General features: G+C 39.5%; 1 protein-coding gene across 3 annotated transcripts in view; it reads right to left on the reverse strand.

Annotated features, from left to right (window-relative positions):
- Positions 1–21,260, reverse strand: part of tmcc3 (transmembrane and coiled-coil domain family 3) — a 47,095-nt gene that overhangs the window by 3,843 nt on the left and 21,992 nt on the right. For all 3 annotated transcript variants that reach the window (XM_032589958.1, XM_032589959.1, XM_032589960.1), the window contains exons 2-4: positions 3,354–3,524; positions 2,293–3,068; positions 475–610 (exon numbers count right to left, since the gene is read on the reverse strand). In XM_032589958.1, coding sequence (XP_032445849.1) covers positions 475–610; positions 2,293–3,068; positions 3,354–3,524 — 1,083 coding nt within the window. The remainder of the gene's footprint in view (positions 1–474; positions 611–2,292; positions 3,069–3,353; positions 3,525–21,260) is intronic.

Consider the following 21,260-nt stretch of genomic DNA (forward strand, 5'->3'; position numbering starts at 1 on the left):
ATTATGTAGTTTTATACTTTTACCATTTCGTCTTTTGTTTATATTTCCTTCTAATTCATCTAGAGAAACTCCTATTAGTTTATAAATTGTGAAGTACTTTTGTTTTTGTTTTGTTCTTCTGCTTTTTTATGTTTTGTTTGTATTTCCTCTAACTCTAGCACTTTGAATTGTCTTGTTCCTGAAAATGTGCTTTACACATAAAATTACCTTGACATTACCTGCCTGGAGTTGCTTTTGAACCATCATAAACTGAACAATGATCAATGTGTTTTATGCATATTGATGACTTTAACTCGGCCAAATGCAACGTCTGTTGTTGTAGCTGAAATGCTCTACAAATAAACTTTAATAATTTATTGATTTTTCATCTTAATAGAAACATAATTCCCCCTAATCAATGGACATTAGCTAACAGAAGGTCAGCTTGATTAAAGGATCATTTGTTCTGTGTTCAGCAGCAGCCGGTTCAGGTACCTGGATGTCTCTGGCCCGTTCGTAGGCCTGGTAGGCCACCTTCTCCTCGATGCTGGCCAGTTCCTGCTTCAGGTTACTGGTCTCGTGCTGGTGCAGCTCCGTCAGGTCGTTCAGCTGGTCCTCCAGGCGCTCATACCTGGCAGACGGACGCCCACGCACGCAGGGAGCCGAGGAGAGAGCCAGAAACAAAGCAGAACTGAGCGAGTGTGTGGGCACAAGAGCCGCGCAGCAGTTTATAACGGTGCTGCTCTGTGTGTGTGGTTGACGTAGCAACAGTCTGCTGGTTTGTGTGTTAATGTTTTAGCATGCAGCAGCTTCTAAAACGGACCATTAAACTGTCAAAGCTCACAGCAAACAACTCCTGTTTACTGTAATCTGAGACAAACATCTTAAAGGCCAAATTTAAACATCTTCCTCTGCGGAGCCGATGGAAATAATTTCAGCTGAAGAGATAAGACAGCAGATATAAAGGTTTCAATTAACTTGATTTCTAAATCAAATTAATGTTGGCTCAGGTGGAATGATTTTACGACAGGCAACTTTAGTCAATTCTAAAAACAAAAACTGCCTGAACAAGTTTAAATTTAATAGACAAATCTAAAATCCAATATAGCAGCTCAAATTTTTGTTTTAACCTCAACAGATTAAAGGTTTTAAAATTCTTTAATCAATTCTGTACAGTTCAAGAATGGAAAATAAAAGAATATTTAATAAAAGGTCACATTTGTATTCTTTTGCGACCTCCCTCTTTTCTGATTTTGAACTATCTCTCATTCTGTTGTAAAAAAAGTTTTTGTTTTTCGCTCATTTTTCTTTCATTTTTAAAAATCTGGCAGCCAGAGAAGAAAGTGATCTAAGACTGTTCTGTGCCGACGTTATTTTTTGTATTTCTCCGACTGTTTTCAGTTTTTTCGATGCATAGAAGAAGAGCACCTGTTGTCTGTTGTGTCTATGGGGCTCAGCACTGCCCCCTATCAGTGAGGCATGGTACTTTCTGCCTCACCCTGAGCATTTTAACTGCGTATTTAGGGCCAATTAGAAAGGCTAAATGTGTCACTTACATTCGTTAAATGTACTAGACAAACTGTGAAACATCAACATATGCAGAAGACGTGAACTTAAGCGACTATTGTAGGCGATGTGAAGAGACACAGTTACAGATGGATCCGCTGAAATTATCTGTTTCGTTCATTATGTGTGACACAGTGCCCCCAGAGGTGAGACACAGCACTGCACTGCTTTCATGTATTTAAAAAACTAATTTATGTAAAAGTCAAGCGGATATTTTGATTTTCTCTCATCACTGTTAGCATCTATTTCACTTCTTGTGTATTTAACTTGTAAGGATTAAAGGTGAAGCTCTTAAAGAGCTCGTGTTTGCTGATATAATGAATCCTAACACCATCTGTGACAACATAACTTTTGAGCCGACAGTCAGTGAAATGTAGCCGGTTCTTTCTACAAAACACAAACAAAACACTCTGAACACTGCAGAAACACTAAATCTTGTCAAGTAATTTTGGTCTAATTCTAGGGGAAATATTTTGGTATATTTGAAATAAGACAAAACTAATTTACAAGTGACTTTTCAGCAAGACATAGGAGGCAATAACATGGGGAAAATGACGTTATAAGTAAAATAACCTGTCTGTGGAACATTTTATCAGCATAAAGGAATTGTTGACGTGAAACAAGCTCCTCTATGTAAGCTAGTTTTTTGTCTTGTTTTAAACAACATTTGCTCTAGAAATTAGACCAAATTTTCTTGTTCAGATTTTGTTTGCAGTGACCCTCAGTGGTTCTTCCTGCGCTGCTCACCTGTATCTCTCCTCCTGCATCACCTGAGTAAAGTAGGAGTAGTCTCTCTTGAACTGCGTGTTCATGGAGTCCATGTCCTCAGCCAGCTGAGCCTGAGCGTCCCTCACATCCCGCACCATGTCCAGCACCTCCAAAAGGCGTCCGCTGGAATCGGACCTCCCTGGGCCCCCTGACCCGGTCACAGATCCCCCAGCCGGGTTCCCGTTGGAGTCGGCCGACGCCGACGTGCCGGTGGAGCACTCGTCGTCGCTCTGGTACTTCGAGGGTTTGGCGACGGCGTTGGCGCTGCCGCTCAGGCCCCGGGACGTCCCCTCCGCCTGCAGCCCTGAGCCGCTCTCCATGGAGCTCTTCAGGTGGGCGATGTTGTCGGCGCTGCCGAACTTGTTCCTGATGAGGTTGGCGATGTCGCGCGGCTTGTTGAAGAAGAACGGCGGCGAAAGCGAGACGCCGGGGCCAATGGTCTTGATCTTGTCCAGCGCCGGGTGTCGGCCGGAGGAGCTGTCGTCTTTGCTGCGAGAGGCCGAATCCTTGCTGCTGCAGCTGCTGCTGTCCTTCTGGCTCTGCTTGCCACTGGTCTCGCCGTCCTTCATGCGCCGGTGGTACTGCTCCAGCTTCTTCTGCAGACTAGTGATGGTCTGCGCAGACTTCTGGTTCCTCTTCTCAAACACCTGGCGGATCCGGGTGACCTGCTGCTTGTCGGCGTTGTTCACCAGCTTCAGATACTCCGCCACGTCCTTGTCCCGCGCCTCCTGCTCCACCTTGATCTGCTCCGTCACCTGAAGTTAAAACCAGCAGGAGGAAAGCTGGTCATAATTAATGCTCGACATTTCTCCTGTTTTGCTCATCAAATCCTGGGGACGGTTAAAGGGTTCAACTAGGCCTGTCGCAATAAATCAATTAATCGCATGATAAATTAAAACCAAGTCAATCATTTTCATTTGCATGATATATTGTTTCTCTCTTTTTCTACCAAGAACTGGTTGACAAAAAGTTTTGACACTCCTAAATAACTGGATAAGGCTGTAACATAACGAAGTTCATCTGGATGTGAGTAAACGCACCTTGAGGATCTTCTGCTGCAGTCGGTCGATGCCGAGCGCTCCCTTTGTAAAATCCACGCCGATGCCATCGACTCCATCGCTGTCCACCCCATCCAGGTTGGACTCCGAGGAGCCGCGTCGCATCGGCACCGGGATGCTGAGGGTGTTGGCATCGTTGCTGCTGCGCTCTGCCTGTGGACACAGAGACGCCTCGTACTCAATACTATGTATTGGACTAAAGTTCCAATAACATGACGAAATATTATAAATATTTGCTATAAATTGTGCATTCCAGTGTGGAGGAACGAGGGAATAATCAAGAGATTAGGGCTGCAATTAACGATTACCTTAGTAAGCAATTATTCTGACGATTAATCAAATAAAAAATATGGCACATCCTCCATTTAACAATCGATTACTAAATTACTTGAGAATGATTTCAATAATCGATTAATCACGATTAATCATTTCAGCCCTTCTAGAGACTCTGCAGATGAAAGAGGCTCCTGTTTGCCTTTCAGACAAACTAGGCAGCGTCAAATGACAGATGTGTCCAGGTCTGAAATGATTAATCAGGTTATTGTGATGAATCGATTATGGAAATAACTGTCAACTAATTCAGTAATTGATTAATCGTTAACTGGACTTTAACAACAACTAGGAAAAAATGCAGTTTGGTGAAGAAACAACAGTAAGTAAGCCAAAAACTTTGCAAAAATGAAATACAGTTTGAATTTAATACAAGCACTTTTGTTTGTAAATATGTTTTATAAAAACTCCTCAAATGGCATATTTTAGCTCCAGCTGGTTCAAATTCGTTAAAGGAAAGCTTTGTTGTGGCATTTTAGACAATAAAATGCTTATTTTGTTATTTAAGAAGGAAACTGAATTATTTGTTTATTGCATCATTAAGGAATTTCTAATATTGTATAAAAAGTTTTAAGTGGTGAAATGAAAAATCAACAGTTTCTTTGTCCGATTAATTGATTAATCGATATCTAAAATAATGGCTAGCTGCAGGCCTGGATGTGTTTTGGAGGTTTTCTCTCCTCCCTGTTCTGCCTCTTAATGAGTCCATCTAAACTGAGGAGAGAGTGGAAGATCTCCAGAATGCAGAGCTAAACATGAATACCAAATGTGAGGATTCTTCTGTTTAGAGAGCCGATGAAACGGGCGCAAAAGGCAGTAAATCTGTTTTACGGTCGCACAACAGCGAGGAGCCCTGGAGCTCCAAACAAACAGCCTCCGGTGATTCTTGTTCACTGCACCGACAAAGGCAGAGGATTACATAAGGACACCTAAAATATTACTAATTCTGGTTGCCAGGAAAGCGAAGCAAAGCAAGCTGCTGACATCCCCCCGAAGGCGGGTTTTTATCCCCCTCGCAGAGAGAGACGGGCTGAATACGTGACACTGTAATTGTGTCCCGTGGTTGAGAGCAAGACAGTCTGTGGCGCAGCCTGCAGAGTCAGCATTCATCATCCATCACAGGCCCACAGCATCAAAACACAAGCGCAGCATGTTTGGATGAAAACACAGACAGATGTAAGTCTGAGAAACTGGATCCTCGTGTTGTCACCCCAAACACACCATCCCACGTTATCAGTTAAACACCTGCTTTCTTTAAAATCAGAGTTTGATGGGGTGTGAAGGATGTTCTACAACTTTAATTATTACACAGCTTTAGCCATTTCCTTGTTAAAATCTGTAATAAGAGTTAAAACAGGGCTTCTGTTTACAGTATAACCAGCCTGGTTGGCTCAATGAGGGAAAGAAAGCTTAGAATTACATAAGAGGCAACAGTTGTAGGTTTACAAACCACTGTGGGGTTTCTGAGTCCAACCCTGGCAATTACCCAACTAAACAATGCAGCTGGAGGTATACAGATAAAAAACTTTGTGTTTATTTACTAAAGCTGAGCAGCCTGCAATAAGATGCTTCAAAGATGTGCATATTTCAGAGCTAAAACAGCTACAAATATTAAAATAATATGAAATAAATTATTATATTATGCCTTACCTTTGCTTTTTTCTTAATAAACACTTTTTGATGGCATCAAAAGCCTCTCAGGAAGTGAATACCATATATGGATAATTAGCCAGACCACCAATCAGCTGCAGTTTATAGGAAAATGCTTTGTTTCATGCAGCATGTCTATCCACAAATAACATTAATTCAATAACTTTTTGTTCCAAATTATTCAGTCAAGACTGCTAGCTGCAGCTGATTAATGGGTTAATGAGTATCTGCGTGTTCAGCCCGTCAACTCGTATGAGCTAAAACAGACTGGTTATGTGGAGAAAAGTGCGGCTTACACAATTACTACACAGCTTTCCAATCTAAAGAAGGCTGTTCTGGTGACGCAGCTGTTGAACGGCACATCTGAGAAACAATGTCGGTCAGAAATGACATTAGCACCTGAACACTAAAAGAAATTTCAGACTTTTATTCACAGTTTGTGTCACAAGCGTAAATTCTCCACCGCAGCAAATTAAAGTGAAGCCAGGTTCAAAGTCAGAGCACTTCTAAATGACTCCATAGAGTGCCGGTTTGTGAGGTCTGACTCACAGACATTTCTTTCGATCATTTCGTCCTCTCTGGACAAACCACTGATTAAATATTTACTTTATGGAGTTAAATTCAAGCTGGAGACTTTGCTGTGCAGTACATACTTTTTGTCTTGGGTGGTCATTGTGTTGCACAAGTTGGGTGATTCAAATAAAAATCATCTCTCTGCTACTTCTGTCTGTAATCTCAGCTGTCTTGTAATCCACTTGTTATTTTGTTTTACTTTCTAAAAAGACAAACGAGAGAAATTCTCCTCGGGTTCAGATATGAGAAAAAATCCATAACAAAACCAAAATATTTGCTCCAGTCTCTCCATCTTTGCCTCTCAGACCTGAACAGTCGTAGCGTTGTGTGCACTCCCCCTGCTCTCCCTGCACGCATTTAAAAGTAGGTCTGAGGGCACCCATAGCGAGCATATGTCTGAGAGGACGCACGTGCCCGCTTTAGAGAGCAGATATCTGGTCACTTCTCACGATGCGACCCTGATCTGCACTCTGGGCATTTAGAGAATTATACAGATGGATGGACATGGAGCCAAAACACACAAGGACATGTCCCCATGGGAAACCAGAGGGCTGCATGCACGCTGTGGCGACAAAAATTAAATAAAGAAGAATTTAAGCATGATGTGAGCAGAACAGAGCATGTTGCAAGTGAACTATGTTTTCACAAATGAAGAAGCAATCATTAAATGTAAAACCCCGACGACTGAGGCGGTTCACTTACATCTGATCTGGTTACTGGGTTCATAATGTAAAAGTAAAAATGTCACAGGTCACATTTCTGATGTCAGAAATGTGACCTGTGACATATAGAGATATGTGACCTGTTCTAACATAGAGCTACTATGTGAGAAAAGCGGCAACATAAACAAGTCGACAAAAAGATATTGCATTTTCTCACCACCTGAATGTCAACAAATAAGAAGACCTGAAGGGATCCTGAGGCTTTTGAATTATTGAGTAAAGCGAATCATTAAAGCGCGTTGGAAGCAGTTAAAAAGTGAGAAGGTTTTATTGCAACGGTCTGAGAGAGAGCAGGCGGATCATTTAAGTTAAACAACTCCCTGATGGTTGCAGCAGTTTATACTTTATTTCCATTCAGTTGGTCCAGTAAGTGGATGGATAATTTCTCATCCTGAACACGTAAGCTTGTTATCTTTATTAACAAGCTTACGTGAGTTTTCCAATTATTAAATAAGGTCTATTTGGGTGATTTTGCACCAACTGTCAAAAGTTTGGACATTGCTGGTTGTATATCTTGGTACATTTACAGTTGATTTCCTTTCATTTTCCTTCTATTTCATAATTATGCTCAACTTTGTGTTGGTCTATCCAAATAAAATACATTGGAACAGGCCTGTCACAACAAATTTTGCTGGATGGTGAATTGTCCCAGACGTTATTGCAATAAACAATACTATTGCTGTTTTGAGACCATTTTCAAGTAATCTAATGGTAACAGTGCAACAATGCAAATGAACATTTAACACTAGAACTGGAAGACATTTTAAATATCCAGAATAAATAAACAAAACAACATATATAACAAATAAAATGAACACTAAAGTCTCTATAAGCAAAATTATCTTTCAAAAAAAAGGGCTAGCAGAGACCAAACTACCAGACTGAAAACTTTTGTCATCCAGTTTTTGGTAGAAAGAAAGAGAGAAAAGAGAAAGATTATAAATTACGACAGGCCTAATTGGAGCTTCGGTGTTTTATGTGGCAGATCTACATAAACACTCTTGAATTGTGCAGTAAAAGATGCAAGATGAGCCAGAAGGCAGAGAGGTAGTTTGCATCAGGCTTTTGTATTCAAACTAAATGATTAGAAACATGAGCTGTGCTCTGTACACGAAAAATATTCAAAGTCTGGCAGCTCGTCTGGCCTCAGAGAGTCAATGGCAGCATGGAGAAAAGGCTCCTGTAGTTGGTCCCCACATGGAAAGATGAGCCATTTACCGCGGCCTGCAGTCCACTGTTTTACTTTCCACCAACACAAAGCGGAAGGGGAAACAAATCCAAGACGAGGAAACCGTAAACAACACAACATAATCCCCGCCCTGTCACTCGGCTGATCAGCGCTAGCCGGGAAAGGCTGCAGCATTTTGTCAAAAATCAATCAGCTTTACGCGGTCTAATGGACAAATCAATCCTGGACATTTTTCCATTAACTCCAGGCAGTTTGTGGGGAATTTAGAGCCGCTTTTTCTTCAGATAAGCACCAAACATCAATGTTATTTAGCGAGAGTCAACAGCGGCGCCACAGGAGGCTCTGGCGTAGAAACTTCACCGCAGCAATGAATATTAATGAGCTGATGGGACGTTGGAGCAAACGTTCAGGGTCCAGCGAAATAAAGCCAACAAAAATAAATTGTACGTTACACAATAATAAATGTGTAAATAAATGCTTAAAAACCCAGTAAAATGTACCGTCAGCTGTCTAATGGTGTTGGAGAGACATCGGAGAGGCAAAACAATTAATTAGGTGCTCTTGATTCTGGGACAAATGAGTGCTTAAAGCAGAAAGTGTGACAGATTACACCACATTAGTCATCCATTAGTCCCAAACCCTGCGTGGGGCCGCGCTCCGTCTGAACCGGTGAGCCAGATTAATACTGGCAGGGGTGAACTGGTGTGTTGGAGCGCAGGGGAGGAAGTAATGGGATTGGGCGAATCCCGATCAGGAGATTTAGAGGGCGAGGTGCTTATAAGTGGGTTAGTAAAGACAATCGCAGGAATCTGTCACATTAACAGAGTGGAGTCATGTGGAGAAATAACCGCCTCGGATGGAGCAGGAGACTAGTACTTAATGTAACCACGACAACGATACTCAAACAGAGAGAAAAAACACAAAAACAAACTTAGTTTACACATCAACAGGAGAGTTAGATACTCATTTAGCAATGCACTACCAGAAACAGCAGCAGAGTCGCTTTGAATACCATCAAAAATCCATTTAGTTACTTAGAATATTCAGTTTTGACATATAATTAAACTAATTTTAAACTTAGAAACAAAAATCTTTAAGATACGTACTTATTTACATCATAAATGTACCTTATGCCTCCATTTAGGGGGCTAATATTAACATACATTTCTATAAACTTTTCTTAAGTCTTTTGATTTTGTGCTAACACTTAGACAACAAGTAGTCCCTTCAAAATAAAAGCATTACAACTCAAACAAGAAGTTGATCATATTTTATAGTAATTAAAAGTGATAAGAAACAAGTAAATAAAGGAATATAGAGTTTTTACAAACTCAGTTAACCAAGTGAAACATATTGCAAAGATTAATTACACTGATTTTACAAGTCTAATTTTGATTAACTATGATTATTTTCTGCTTGCAGCTAATAAAAACATGACATTTAAGATTAGAACATTAGACCTGACCAATAAATGAAACATTTCATAAAAAGTATGTTTAATACCAGTGCTATTTTAAAAAGGTACTTTTAATCTGACAGCACATATTCTCATTTATTGTGTTATCATATGACTGTACATAGAAGATGTACGGTTGCATATTGCTTGTGGCTCTTTTCGCATAAGTCCTGTCGCCAGGCTAACGATAACTTGAATATGTAACGCTAAAACAAGCTTAGGTGGCAACACTTAAAAAAGCCTTATTTCTGCTTAGAACATATATAAACTTAGAATCACTGTCATAAAATGAAAAATGGCTATCCCAAACAACTTGGCCCGATTGCAACATAAAAACTGTTGAGTTGTAGTAGAGAAGATAAAAAGAAAACAGACAAATAAAAAAAAAAACACTACCAAATTTACTGAAGAGGAAAAATCAGCTTTCTTTAGTGTTTGGTGGTGATAAGTGGACTCCCTCCTGCCTTGTTCATCATGCTGACCTCCTCCCACACCCTTCCTTTTTCACCAAACGCAACATAAAACCCTGCATCTCGTTGGACAAGTATGGAGATGTTCTCAGATATCATTTCAGGTTTTCGCAGGTTAAATTCGCCAAGGCAGCTCTGTTCCAGGAGCCAACAGAAAACAACAGATCCTTTTTATTTATGACTGCGCTTCCTGGGGGCTACAGAGAGCGCTCACACATGAAGCCTCATGCATCACTCTGCCGAAGGAGAAGGTGGAGGTTACAGGAAGGAGCGCACCTGCAGGTGAATTCAAATCCAGTCAGGCTACAAATAAATCAGATGAGAGTCGCTGGTGAAAGGAAAAAATCAGAATGCAAACATGAAATGAAAATCTAGTTTGGTGTAAGATGAAATGGGGAAGAGGGGATCTGCTTTGACTTCATTACCCTGCAGGGGAAACCCTGTGGGGCAGAGGGGGAGCTGCAGAAAGACACAGCTCCCTGTGGGGGAAAATTATCCAGAGAATAACGACTGAGAAAAAAACAGCAATGGAGCAGATGGAAAACGAGAGACAGGCTGGCAACGGATCTCAAGCGAGAGCAAATTGAACCCTTTCTGCCACAGTTCAGGGTTTTTATTGGGGGGAGAGTCAGAGTGCTTACCTACTGCACAGGTATTTAATTTTCTAAATCTATAAAATGATGATAAAAACAATTTCTCTCTGTCAGAAAATGGTATTCTTACAAGAAAGTATTGTTTCACATTTCCTCAAAAAAGCTCTAAAGAAACACCTTAAACATAGTAGGCTCAACGTAGCAAAAACCTGATCAAATCTCAATTCATAACATTTAAATATTGTATCTGATTTTGGTATTTATGTCAATTTCTCCTCTTAATAAATAACATATTTCATTCCATCTTGTTTTGAGATTTTAATGCATATGTTTCAATTTAATGTCTTCAGAAACACTGACAAAGTAAATAAGTACAGTCTTAACTTCACCTTTGCCCTTCCTACAGTTACTGCCTGCATGCACACTTACACCTGCCTGGGGCCAGTTCAGGGCGGGGCAGCGGAGAGTAGACAGCGTGCATCATCACTTCAGCGAAGCACCGACTTCAGGTCTGAACTGGTGACTCTGCAGACACGCCTACGGGCCGAACTGACGGCGGGCAGAGCGGGACACGTTCCTGTTCTGCTGCTCTGTTCGAACATGGATCCTAAAGACTGATTGCATCGAGCTGGACTGTTTTCATTTACTGGATATTCACCGATCGACTTAGAGATATTTTAATTGGACCGTTTTTGACTTTATGCATTAGATTAAATAGATTTATAAACTCAATACGTGCAAAAAAATGACTGTAGATTATAGAAGTCAATGCATTTACTTAAAATAACTTGTACACAAATAAACAAATATATATATATGAGTTTTATTTTGATTATTTCCTCTACCAATTGTGGAAAAAGTCAAAAGAAGACAACTAAAAACGAAGCAAAAATAGAACAAAGTACAAAAATAGAAATAAGTACAAAAATTTAGGAAAGGAAAAAAAAATTAAACCTGATGCATAATTACTAATAAACTGTTAAAAATGTGTAAAAAAACAAACAAACAAGTAAACTGATTCATGAATTTAATAAAATATACAAATATTAAGCAACTAAAAAAAGATTCTAATATGTTCTTCATGACCCAGAGTGACAGGTGAGTCAAACCATCTGCTTTTGATTGATCCTGAAAAATAACCGCTAGCAAGCAACAATCAGAAACCAAGAATCGGTAAATAAAAAATCACAAAAACAAAAGAAAGAAGTTAAGCAGACTGCCTTCGCTGCAAGATGTTTTCAGATATGGCAACGTAAGTGTAGTTGGGAGGCAGAAATGTAACTTTAGCCGCAGTAATGAGGCAGTTCCAAGGCGCATTAACTTCAGTGCATAGTGAGAGGATGAGAGAAGGAGAACTGGCTGCCACTGACAACAGAAACGACAACAGATGTAGTCACAGCTGAGATCTCTAAATATCTCCGGAGGTTTCCGACCACATTTACAGGAAAACTACCAGGCTCTTTACTCCAACAGGTACAGCATTCACTGCCTTCATCTGCTTTACATTGCGGTGTTGCTGATTTGTTTCCAGTCCAACCCTGCAACCGTAGCGTCGGCAGGTGCTCCTTTATTACACACATGCACAAAACGACAGTGGTGTGTCACGCTTTCTGTCATCGGGGTTACGACAGAACAAAGAAGGGTGTCGCTCTTCACTCTGCTTTCACCGTGACAGAGATTTTATTTTTTTAAAAGTACAATCTAGAAGTTTTTTCTCAAGCCAACGTGTTCACACTGTCACAGTTGGAGTGCGATGGCCTCTGAAAAGCCCACAGAGCCTCGTTAACAAACCACAGATGGAGGGATGAAGGGTGGAGGGTCAGAGACCAACTGAGACTCGCTGCTCTCATCCTCCGCTCACCCATTTCCCTCCGACAGTCAGAGCAAATTTAAACTGTGACAGCTAAAAGTGTTGCTAGGGGAAAACGGTCGCAGACTCACTGGATGACGCAGATATCCGTAGCACAAGAAAACAACAGACGTCCAGGTACTGAACGCATCAGCATCCATTATCTGCCTGCATCGTGATCGAAATAAAACTCTTCATGTGTCCAGCTTCTACGTGTTCCATGAAATTAGAAATTCTAAGAATCACTGTCATCCATTTTCTGTCGTCATCTTATTCTTACACAGGCTTGCTACACAATTTGCTTTAGATTTCTGCTAAATTTGTGTCTAAATCATCTCTCTTTCTTGCTTTTTGCAAAACATCCTGTTTCCAGGTTTAAATCTTTCTCCGATATCGAGGGTAAAAACTGCCAAAGTAAGCTTTTTAAACCGAAGAAGAAAAGTAGGCAGCATTCATCTCTGAAAACCAAACAGAGACAAGTTTCCATTTCTTCCAGCTCCATTGTAGCCATGGACTGGATGGGTTTTCAGATTAAATGGGCAGCATTATGGTTTCCAGGCACATACAACTATGTTAATACAAAAATGGTATATATACGTATATATATATATATATATATATATATAAAATATGACTTAAAAAAAATTGAGTTTGCAATTAAACGCCTTTAAATTGGGCCTCAAGCAAAGACAAAAGAATAACATTATTACATGATATAAAGCTTTAAAAAAAGCTATTATTTATACAATAATTAGAAAAAAAACTAATTTAAAATGGGGGGAATACACAAAGCAGTTAATAGTTGAGTTAGGAATGTAAAGTTTATACAAAGTGAAGCAGACTTTATGTTAGCTACTTGTAATATGCAATCAATGGAGATATTTTATCTGCTCAGTGACTGAAGACACAGGAGGTAAATGAACATATAGGTTAATTTTTGTGTGTGTTTGTTAAAAACAACGTCTCACTTTCTGTCACATTTCTGCTTTAGTAAATGAGGGGAAAAAGATGAATACAGTAGCTTTTTCATTTGGACTCATGCATTTTTCCAGAAACCTGGAGTTTTTTCTTGCAAATTGTTACTTCTGTAGTAGATATCTGACTATTTCAATGTAAAAAATCTGAATTGGCCAGTATTAGTATCAGTGAACCTCCTGTCTGGTCTCCTGCTGCTGTGCTTATTAAATTAAAAGGCATCCATAATTTCTGCCGGAAGCCATGACAGCTCATTTTATCTTCAAATGTAAATGATTTATTTCACAATTTGAAGGACGATTTAGGCTGAGGAGTGTTAAACTACTTCAAGATTAGTTTGCTTTTAAGTAAACAAAACCCTTTGGGGCAGATTCCAACCACGAGAGCAGAGGTCAAAGTTCATATGTACAGTAAATGGAATTAATCCACTACAGTGGTCGACTAACAACACAGGGAGATAACCCAGTGGAAGCATAAATCACACGGAGAAACACGGAGCTGTGGATGGATATTGAGCTAAAAATCAATGAGCTACTGGCAGCTGGTTTACTATCACGGGTCTGCAGCATGGTCTAATGATGTGGTAGAAACACACACTGCCACAACACACACACTAAAAATATGAATAACGACATGCAAGTTTACCACAGCGTGGGAGCCATGCGGTTGATTGTATTACATGATAACACGCAGTTTGGGACTCGATACAACGGAGAAGTAGTAATCCTCCGCTCTTGCTCTCCGCTTCGTTCGTAATCTGAGATTTAAAGCTCTTCTTTCCAGGGAAAAAAGATTATCCACCGCTGCTCTCTTCTTCTCAGACAGCAGCCAGAGATACGAGGACAGATGTGAGCGCCTGAGGAAAACGACAGGAGTAGCCAAAGGGATTCAAAGGACAGCAAGGAGGAGGTGAAGCAGATCAAAACTGGCAGAGAAAAATGTGAGATAAAAAAAGCAAACGGTCAATGTTTGAACTCCACAAGTGGACAGTCAGAATCAGATCAGAGCTTTCAGACAACCAGCTATGTTGGAGTTCAGACTGTGGCTTTTAAATACCAAAATGTGACCAGTTTTAAAAATTGATCACAGCGTACAGGTTTCAGATCAATCCTTGGCCTTTTGTTCTCATAAAGCTCATTTGAATCAATCAGCTGAGCTACAAAAACAAAGCAGAAACTAATCTATAAACAATCCGAGAGCAAATTTCCTACTGACATCATCCAGCAACATCAACAAAGTACCAAACACAAACTCTAACAGGGTTTCCCTCAGTGTATTATAAGCCTGGCGGGCCACCAGACTTTACTTGTGCCCCCACCGGGCTAAGCATTGCTTATTTATTTAAATCTTTTTTTAAATATTTGCATTTTTCAAGACTTTATAATTGGTGTTCAGGTATTGATCTTACAATCCTTCAATAACACATGATTATCAAGTGATATTTTCATATTTCCTGTCAACTTTAAGCAGTTTTTAACTCAAAAACACAACGGCCCGCTGGATGAATGACTGCCCTAGCACCCAACCACCGGCTCTTTTAAGTGCAACAAATTTAGATTTTGACAGATTGATAAACATAAAAAAAGAGTTTTTTGTTCAACTCAATAAAATGTAGATCAAAAGTAAAAGTGGTTTGCAAACATTTAAAGAACTGGGGAAAGAGAATCCACATATTTCAGTAACTGATCTACTAATCAAGGCCATTCAAAGAAAAAAAAAATCACCAATTCCTGTCTCTGGAAAAAACTGCTCAAAACTCATCTTACAAAACGGCGCAGTCCTGGCAACGACTCCCATGTCTGCTGAGGAAAACCCATGACAGCAGTCGGTATAAAACAGCTTCAACATTCATGTTTCGTTTCTTCTCTCTCTCTTAAGGCACTGCAGCAGCTGACACATGTGTCTGACATCAGGGTCAAAGAATTTTACAACATGTTTTCACTTATTTTTCAAAGTTGCTTTGGACATATTTTAAATGGGCGATTCCACTTCCTGACTATTTTATTTTGCAGTTCTTATATTGCAAAAAAAAAAAAAAAAAAAAAAAAAAAAGCAACAGCATATGTTTGTGTTTATAAATGACGTCAGAGGAATACGAACATGTCCAAAGATGCTTACAGGCTGCTAGAAAGCGAGAGAGAGCAGGACTAACTCACTACAGCCGAGTGGCTCTGTTTTATCCATTTCTATTGTAAGATAAAGATCATTTAAAATGTCAACTCCAGTACGAAAAAAGCCAGAACGCAAACACCAAGGAACATATTCAACAACTTTAAGGTTTGTGATAGCACTGTAACATTTGGCAATGTTAAAACTATAAGTAATTTAATGTAATATTGACATAAAACATTTAAAAAATGCAACTGTGGTATGAAATCTGAAAATAATAATGATATTGTTTACAATTAAGCCACTCCTTTCTTTAGTATCTCAGTCACTGAAATATCAGAAACTATTATACTTCAAACATAATATCCTACTAAATATGAATTAATTCCCCTTCAATAAAAACTATGCACCACTTTTACATATTTCAAAATGAACCATTAAATCAAAATGCAGAAGGAAAGTGAACCCTGCTCAGGTAGCTCTGATCATTTCCCTCTGATTCAGACGGACAGTTAATTTTTTTATGTTCAGTGCAGTGCAGCAGCTCTACGTTAAAAGCAGCTTCAGGTTCGCTTCAGGCGATACGGGAGAGCAACATCTGGGCTTCGCTTGAACATTTTAAGCAGCCATGGCGAAGTGGAAAACGTAAACAGGAACAGGAAACGGATCGACGTCATAAGGTTGTGCCAAAACGTCTGGGCAGCATCAAGTTACTGCTTTCCATCAGGCCGACTAATCGTCCCTGCTTTGTTTTTCCTGAAAGGAGAAATGTTAGTAGGTCAGACGTGCTGACGTCACTTTCCACATTTAAAGTCTGAACCGCATGTCGGCACGGTAACAGACATTTAGACTCCAATTTCATTATTTCTGTCACAAAAAACATTCATAATTCAAAAACGGCAATGTATATATTTTGAATTCTGATTTTCTTGTCAATATTTAACAATATCTCCTCAACTAGAAACAGAAAATTGCATCCTCCAGATTTATGAGAACAACAGACAACAATCCCTACTCCTAACCCTCAGATATCAACTACATATAAATAGTCACGCCAAGAGGAACTACATAGTGCACAGTCCTTTCTGTTTTTAGAAAACAAATGTTTGAGCTCTCCATGATTCACAATATAACACTGCTCTGAACTCACGGCACACACACACACACACGGCGGTGAAGCAGCATACGCTCCTCCAGAGCTGAGGACGCTGAAATGTTGACATGAGTGTAAGTATAGCCCAGCGGCTTCATTCAGACTGCGTGGGAGCATTTTAAAGTGTCCCCTGGGGATTATACAACTAAACTCTGCAGGTGTTAACGGGCCCGGGACTCTGCAGTCGGACCGCGCTGAAATATCTCCGTTTTATAACAAGGTGTTGCATAAATACTGTACATCCTCCATTTAAAACGGTCCTCTGTGATTATTAGAAACGGAAAAATCCCACATCAAAGATAAAAGAATCAGTGTATGTAACAGCCTTAAAAACTATTTATTCAAGAAAATATCTATACAGAAACTTATGTATTGGTCATTTTATTAGGAATACACACTTTCCTGTCAATATTTAATACTTTTTAGCCATTTTATTGTTCAAATAGAAGAATTAATCATGGATTTATACCTTGTGAAACCTTGGTTGGAAAATAAGTCCACAAAAAAGCCAGAAACAATGATTAGGCCAACTAACATTTGCTGACCTTCAATGTAGGATATTTATTATGTTTATATAGTTTCAGTCATGACTTTACAGATATATCTAACTTTTTCTATAGTCTCAAGCAGTAAATACTGTCCAGCAGAAAATATCTGAATCCTAATCCTCCTGTGGCTGGGAAGAAACAGGGCGGCATGTTTCTGTTGCTAAAACTTGTTAATCTGACCATCAATTCATAACAAAAAACAAAATTATAAAATCAGGACTAGTGACTACTGGATGGATTACCTAATCTTGTACTTCTAAACCAGTGTGGCTCGTTGGACCTTCCTCAAAGGTTCTTAATAACTTTGACTAAAAATGATAAAGAATCATTTGATGTTTCGGTTGGAAACCATGCGTTTTCTTTGCATCTTTTTCCACAAATCTCTGGTTCCCATTTTACCTTTTGCTCTTTTGGGCAAAAGGTTTATGTCTTTGTTTAGTTTTAACCCAAAAACTGAAATAAAGTGGCGTTTCTTTCAACAAAAAAAAATTATCCAATTTCCTACAGTAGATATTTACCAAGAAATATAAGTTGTCCTTCCTAAAGGTCATGTAACATTAGCAGCTCTAAACAAGTTTTATTCAGCTGGACTGATGGTAAAAATGGCTCTTAGGATGTAAAAGTTGCAATCCTGAACATAAAAACAAGCAGAAGACATTTATGAATGAATCTGTTGGAAAGGTGGATTATACTGCAGTGGGTTTCAACAACGAGCTCAGTAGAAACCAGCCGTGAATCAGCTTTCTATCATGTGACTCAGGGCTAAAAAGCGTGTTAGCCCAACACTGGATCTCTTTAATGGGTTCAGTATCAGTGTGTTCGTTAATCCACTGTTCACACACAGATCACTGCCGCTGTGCGTCTGTTCACTGTCAGCTTAGCCCACTCCATCTGTAGCCCAAAAAGCCTGGAGAGGAGGATGAACTGGATGAATGTTTACATTTAAAACATCTAGATTACTCATATTTTACTAATCGTTTCTCCTGCAGCTTCCTCGTCATCCCTCATCTCGTGTCATTTACTCCTACAACAGACAAAGGGAATCACATTCCTCCGGTTGCCCTGACGACAGAGGCGGCTCGGTGGATCTGGCCTCGCACCTCGCCGTAATCGCAAACAAAGTGAGTCGAAGGCGAAGACCATCCGTCAGAGCCCATTCAGCAACATTCACTCCTCCCTCTTTGTTCAGTCTGAATGGCCCAAACAAAGACCGGAGCTCAGCTCATGGCGGAGGACCGATGAGCAGACGAGGTCTCGCTCTCTGAGCCGGCTTTAAAACCGGACCTGATACAAAAGCTGCTTTCTGCTATCCCGAAAGGAAGATGGGAAGCTCTCATCCAGCCTGGTGCTTTGAATAAATTCCTAGAGTTTCTACTCCTGCAACTGACCATTCTGGTGGTTAATCAATTAATTGGATAAAAGAGTTTCCATCTACTATTTAAGCCTTTTATTAAATAAGAAAATAAAATGCAATAACATAGTAGAACAACTCTGCCTAAAACTGCAAAAAATAAAAACATATTTTTCTTGTCTTTCTTGCAAGTAATGGGGGCCTTTTTACACCCAGCTGACCGGCAGGGTGCAGCAACAGGTGGAGCATCAATCTGAGACTCTATACAGCCAGAGAAAACACTTTGGTATTTTATCTGACTTTTAAATTATTTGAAAAATGTAGAACAGCGTAATATTTTTTTTTTTGCAATAAATAAATACTTGGCTTGCAATACAGGTCTAAATTTTAAATACCAGCAACTGTTTTTAGCACTCTCAATTTGCCAATACAATAATTTCAGAATACTGGTTTGAACTATGATATATTTCTACTAGATTTTGATCTAAACCAACTGGTTATTCTATTAAAAGTAGTTCAGAAAAATCCAAGTTGTTGTTCCTCTGTTTATTTCAGTTTTTGACATAATAAGAACCAACTGAAAATGTACTCAAAAATTATTTCTAAAACATTGCCATTACATTATTTTCTATTCAAATTCAATGAAGTTAAGTAGAATTGAAATTGATGCTCACTGAATAGTAATAATAATGTTATAAACTGTAGAGAGAGAATTTAATTTGCTTTAGTTTTGCTCTACACAGAGATGGATTTGTAACTGATGGGGCAAATTGTTATTATTTTCGACCCAAATGAACTAAATGTGTAAACAAACTCGATGTGCCTGTTTGTAGACCGCAACTATTTTTGGTCATGTTGAATAAATTCCCGTTGGTGTTCTGCCAGGACAGTTAAATTAAAGCATCGAGGAAGACAAGCTTCCCGTTAAGCAGCCTGACAAACGCGCTGTTTCCCAGAGGGAGCAGCGTCAGGAGCTGGGAGTCGGAAACACACCCCCATCCTTTTTCCTCCTTCCTCAAAGAGAATAAAGTCTTTGAAAGCGTCTGAAAGTGAGCCTGCCTGACCCATGAATTATACACACACTCAGACACACATACCTGCACAAGCTGACCTTTTAGAAACCAACCGTATCGATGTCTGAAATACCAAGTCAACACTAGTTCTGAACAAGTCCTTTTCCTCGCTGGTATCAGGTCCTTTTTCACAGTGAAAGTGAAGTTGGTGTGTCCCTAAAGAGCTCATCGGAGTAAACAGAGATACGAGAAATTGACTGGTGACCAGAATCAGATGGTTTTCAGCTTCCTTGGTACCAAGCGGTTGGTTGAAAACTCAAAAATCGGATCCTTTTCCAGACAGTATGGATGAGGTGGAGCACAGAGATCAAGGAAGATATTTAAAGGGAGACTGTATGTGCTTTGACAAGCAGGTGGTTCGTTCAGGCTACAAGAGAAAACCAGATTATAAGCAGATAACAGAATGACAGAGCACAGAAAAGTTGCTTTGGTGTTGGTGCAATTTATTCTAAAGATAAAAACAATCAGAAATTAAAAGAAATTTCACTTTCATCAAAATCTAATACTTCAAGATTTACAGTGCTGGAAAAAAGTTGCAAAATTGCAACATTTGTTATATTTTTAGCTTGTGTGATTGTATCGTTTAACACAAACTGAAAAACGATCCAAACTATTCGAAAAACTTGTTCCCCCTTTCTCCTGTGGTGGCGCAGCACCAAGAATCATTGAAGAAAACAACACAAAAACGTCTGAAGAAGACATGAGCGCAAATTTCCTCCTTCATGAAATGTAAACATAAATGAAGTAGCGTCAGATTTTAGTGGTTGTAAGATTTCTCTTTTGTCTTTGGCAAAAGACTTCAAGGCATTTCTCCCTCTGCGTTTGCTTTGGTTGTATTTACCCAGAATATTCTACTTCCTGCTTAGGGAGCCAGTTCACTTGCCATTCACATATGCAATCAAACCAGCACTAGAGTTCACTTTAACCCTTCCGGACCGAACGCGTCGCCAATGATCCAGCCAAATTTGCAGTACCGTAATTCCGCCACACTTTGCGCTGTCTGAAAAATTCTAACAGTTTCTGAAAGGGGAGACATTGCACTTTCCAGCCAATATCAGGTTATTACGGTAATTTCACTCCCACCGTAGCAGGGAGTGAAATTAATATGATGAAATACTCTTTTAATAGACCGTAAATTGTGAAAATAATTTGCTAGATATTGAAGGTTCCAGTTCTTATGGAGAAATGGGCAAATATATTTACTCACAGGACATTTAAAGAACTGCATACAATTAAAATAAACAAAAATATACAGGCAGAGATTTGAAACGTAGGTCTCACAGGGTTAAACAAACCGAGACCTAGGTTGTTAGGTGGACCAGAGCTCACTGTTTTGACCCCCATCAGAGTTCGATTGCGCGCTGACATCTCCCCAAACAAACCAGACTTACAAGACAAACAAACTACAGTTCAATTAAAGCAGACTAAACAGGGTTGGTGTAAAACAAATACTTTTTCAGAGCACTGTATGTGTTGAAGTCCGAATCACTGGATAAATGAAGTATAAAGAATGAATGATTGTTTGAAAAAGTGACGTTTTAATTTTGGTGGGTCATGAAGCTCTACTTTTATCCTTTCTTAACCAAACTACCAGGTGCTGACTTGCAAAAATAAAATCCACACCTGTGGTGCCTTTGAGAAAAGCTTCATTTCACATCAGAGCTGCTCGGCAACAAACTGCTTCCTGGTGCAAACAATGGAAAGATGCGTGGCCAACCACAAGCATCCCCTGAGCATTGACTAACGAGAGAGGGAAGGACCACTAGCAGCCACTGAATGGCTCATAAAAAGTGTCATCAGTAAAAAAAAAAATGTCAGTACATGTTGTTCTGTGTACCACAAGGATAC

Source organism: Xiphophorus hellerii, chromosome 17 (assembly GCF_003331165.1).
Source record: "Xiphophorus hellerii strain 12219 chromosome 17, Xiphophorus_hellerii-4.1, whole genome shotgun sequence".
Classification (NCBI taxonomy): Eukaryota; Metazoa; Chordata; class Actinopteri; order Cyprinodontiformes; family Poeciliidae; genus Xiphophorus; species Xiphophorus hellerii.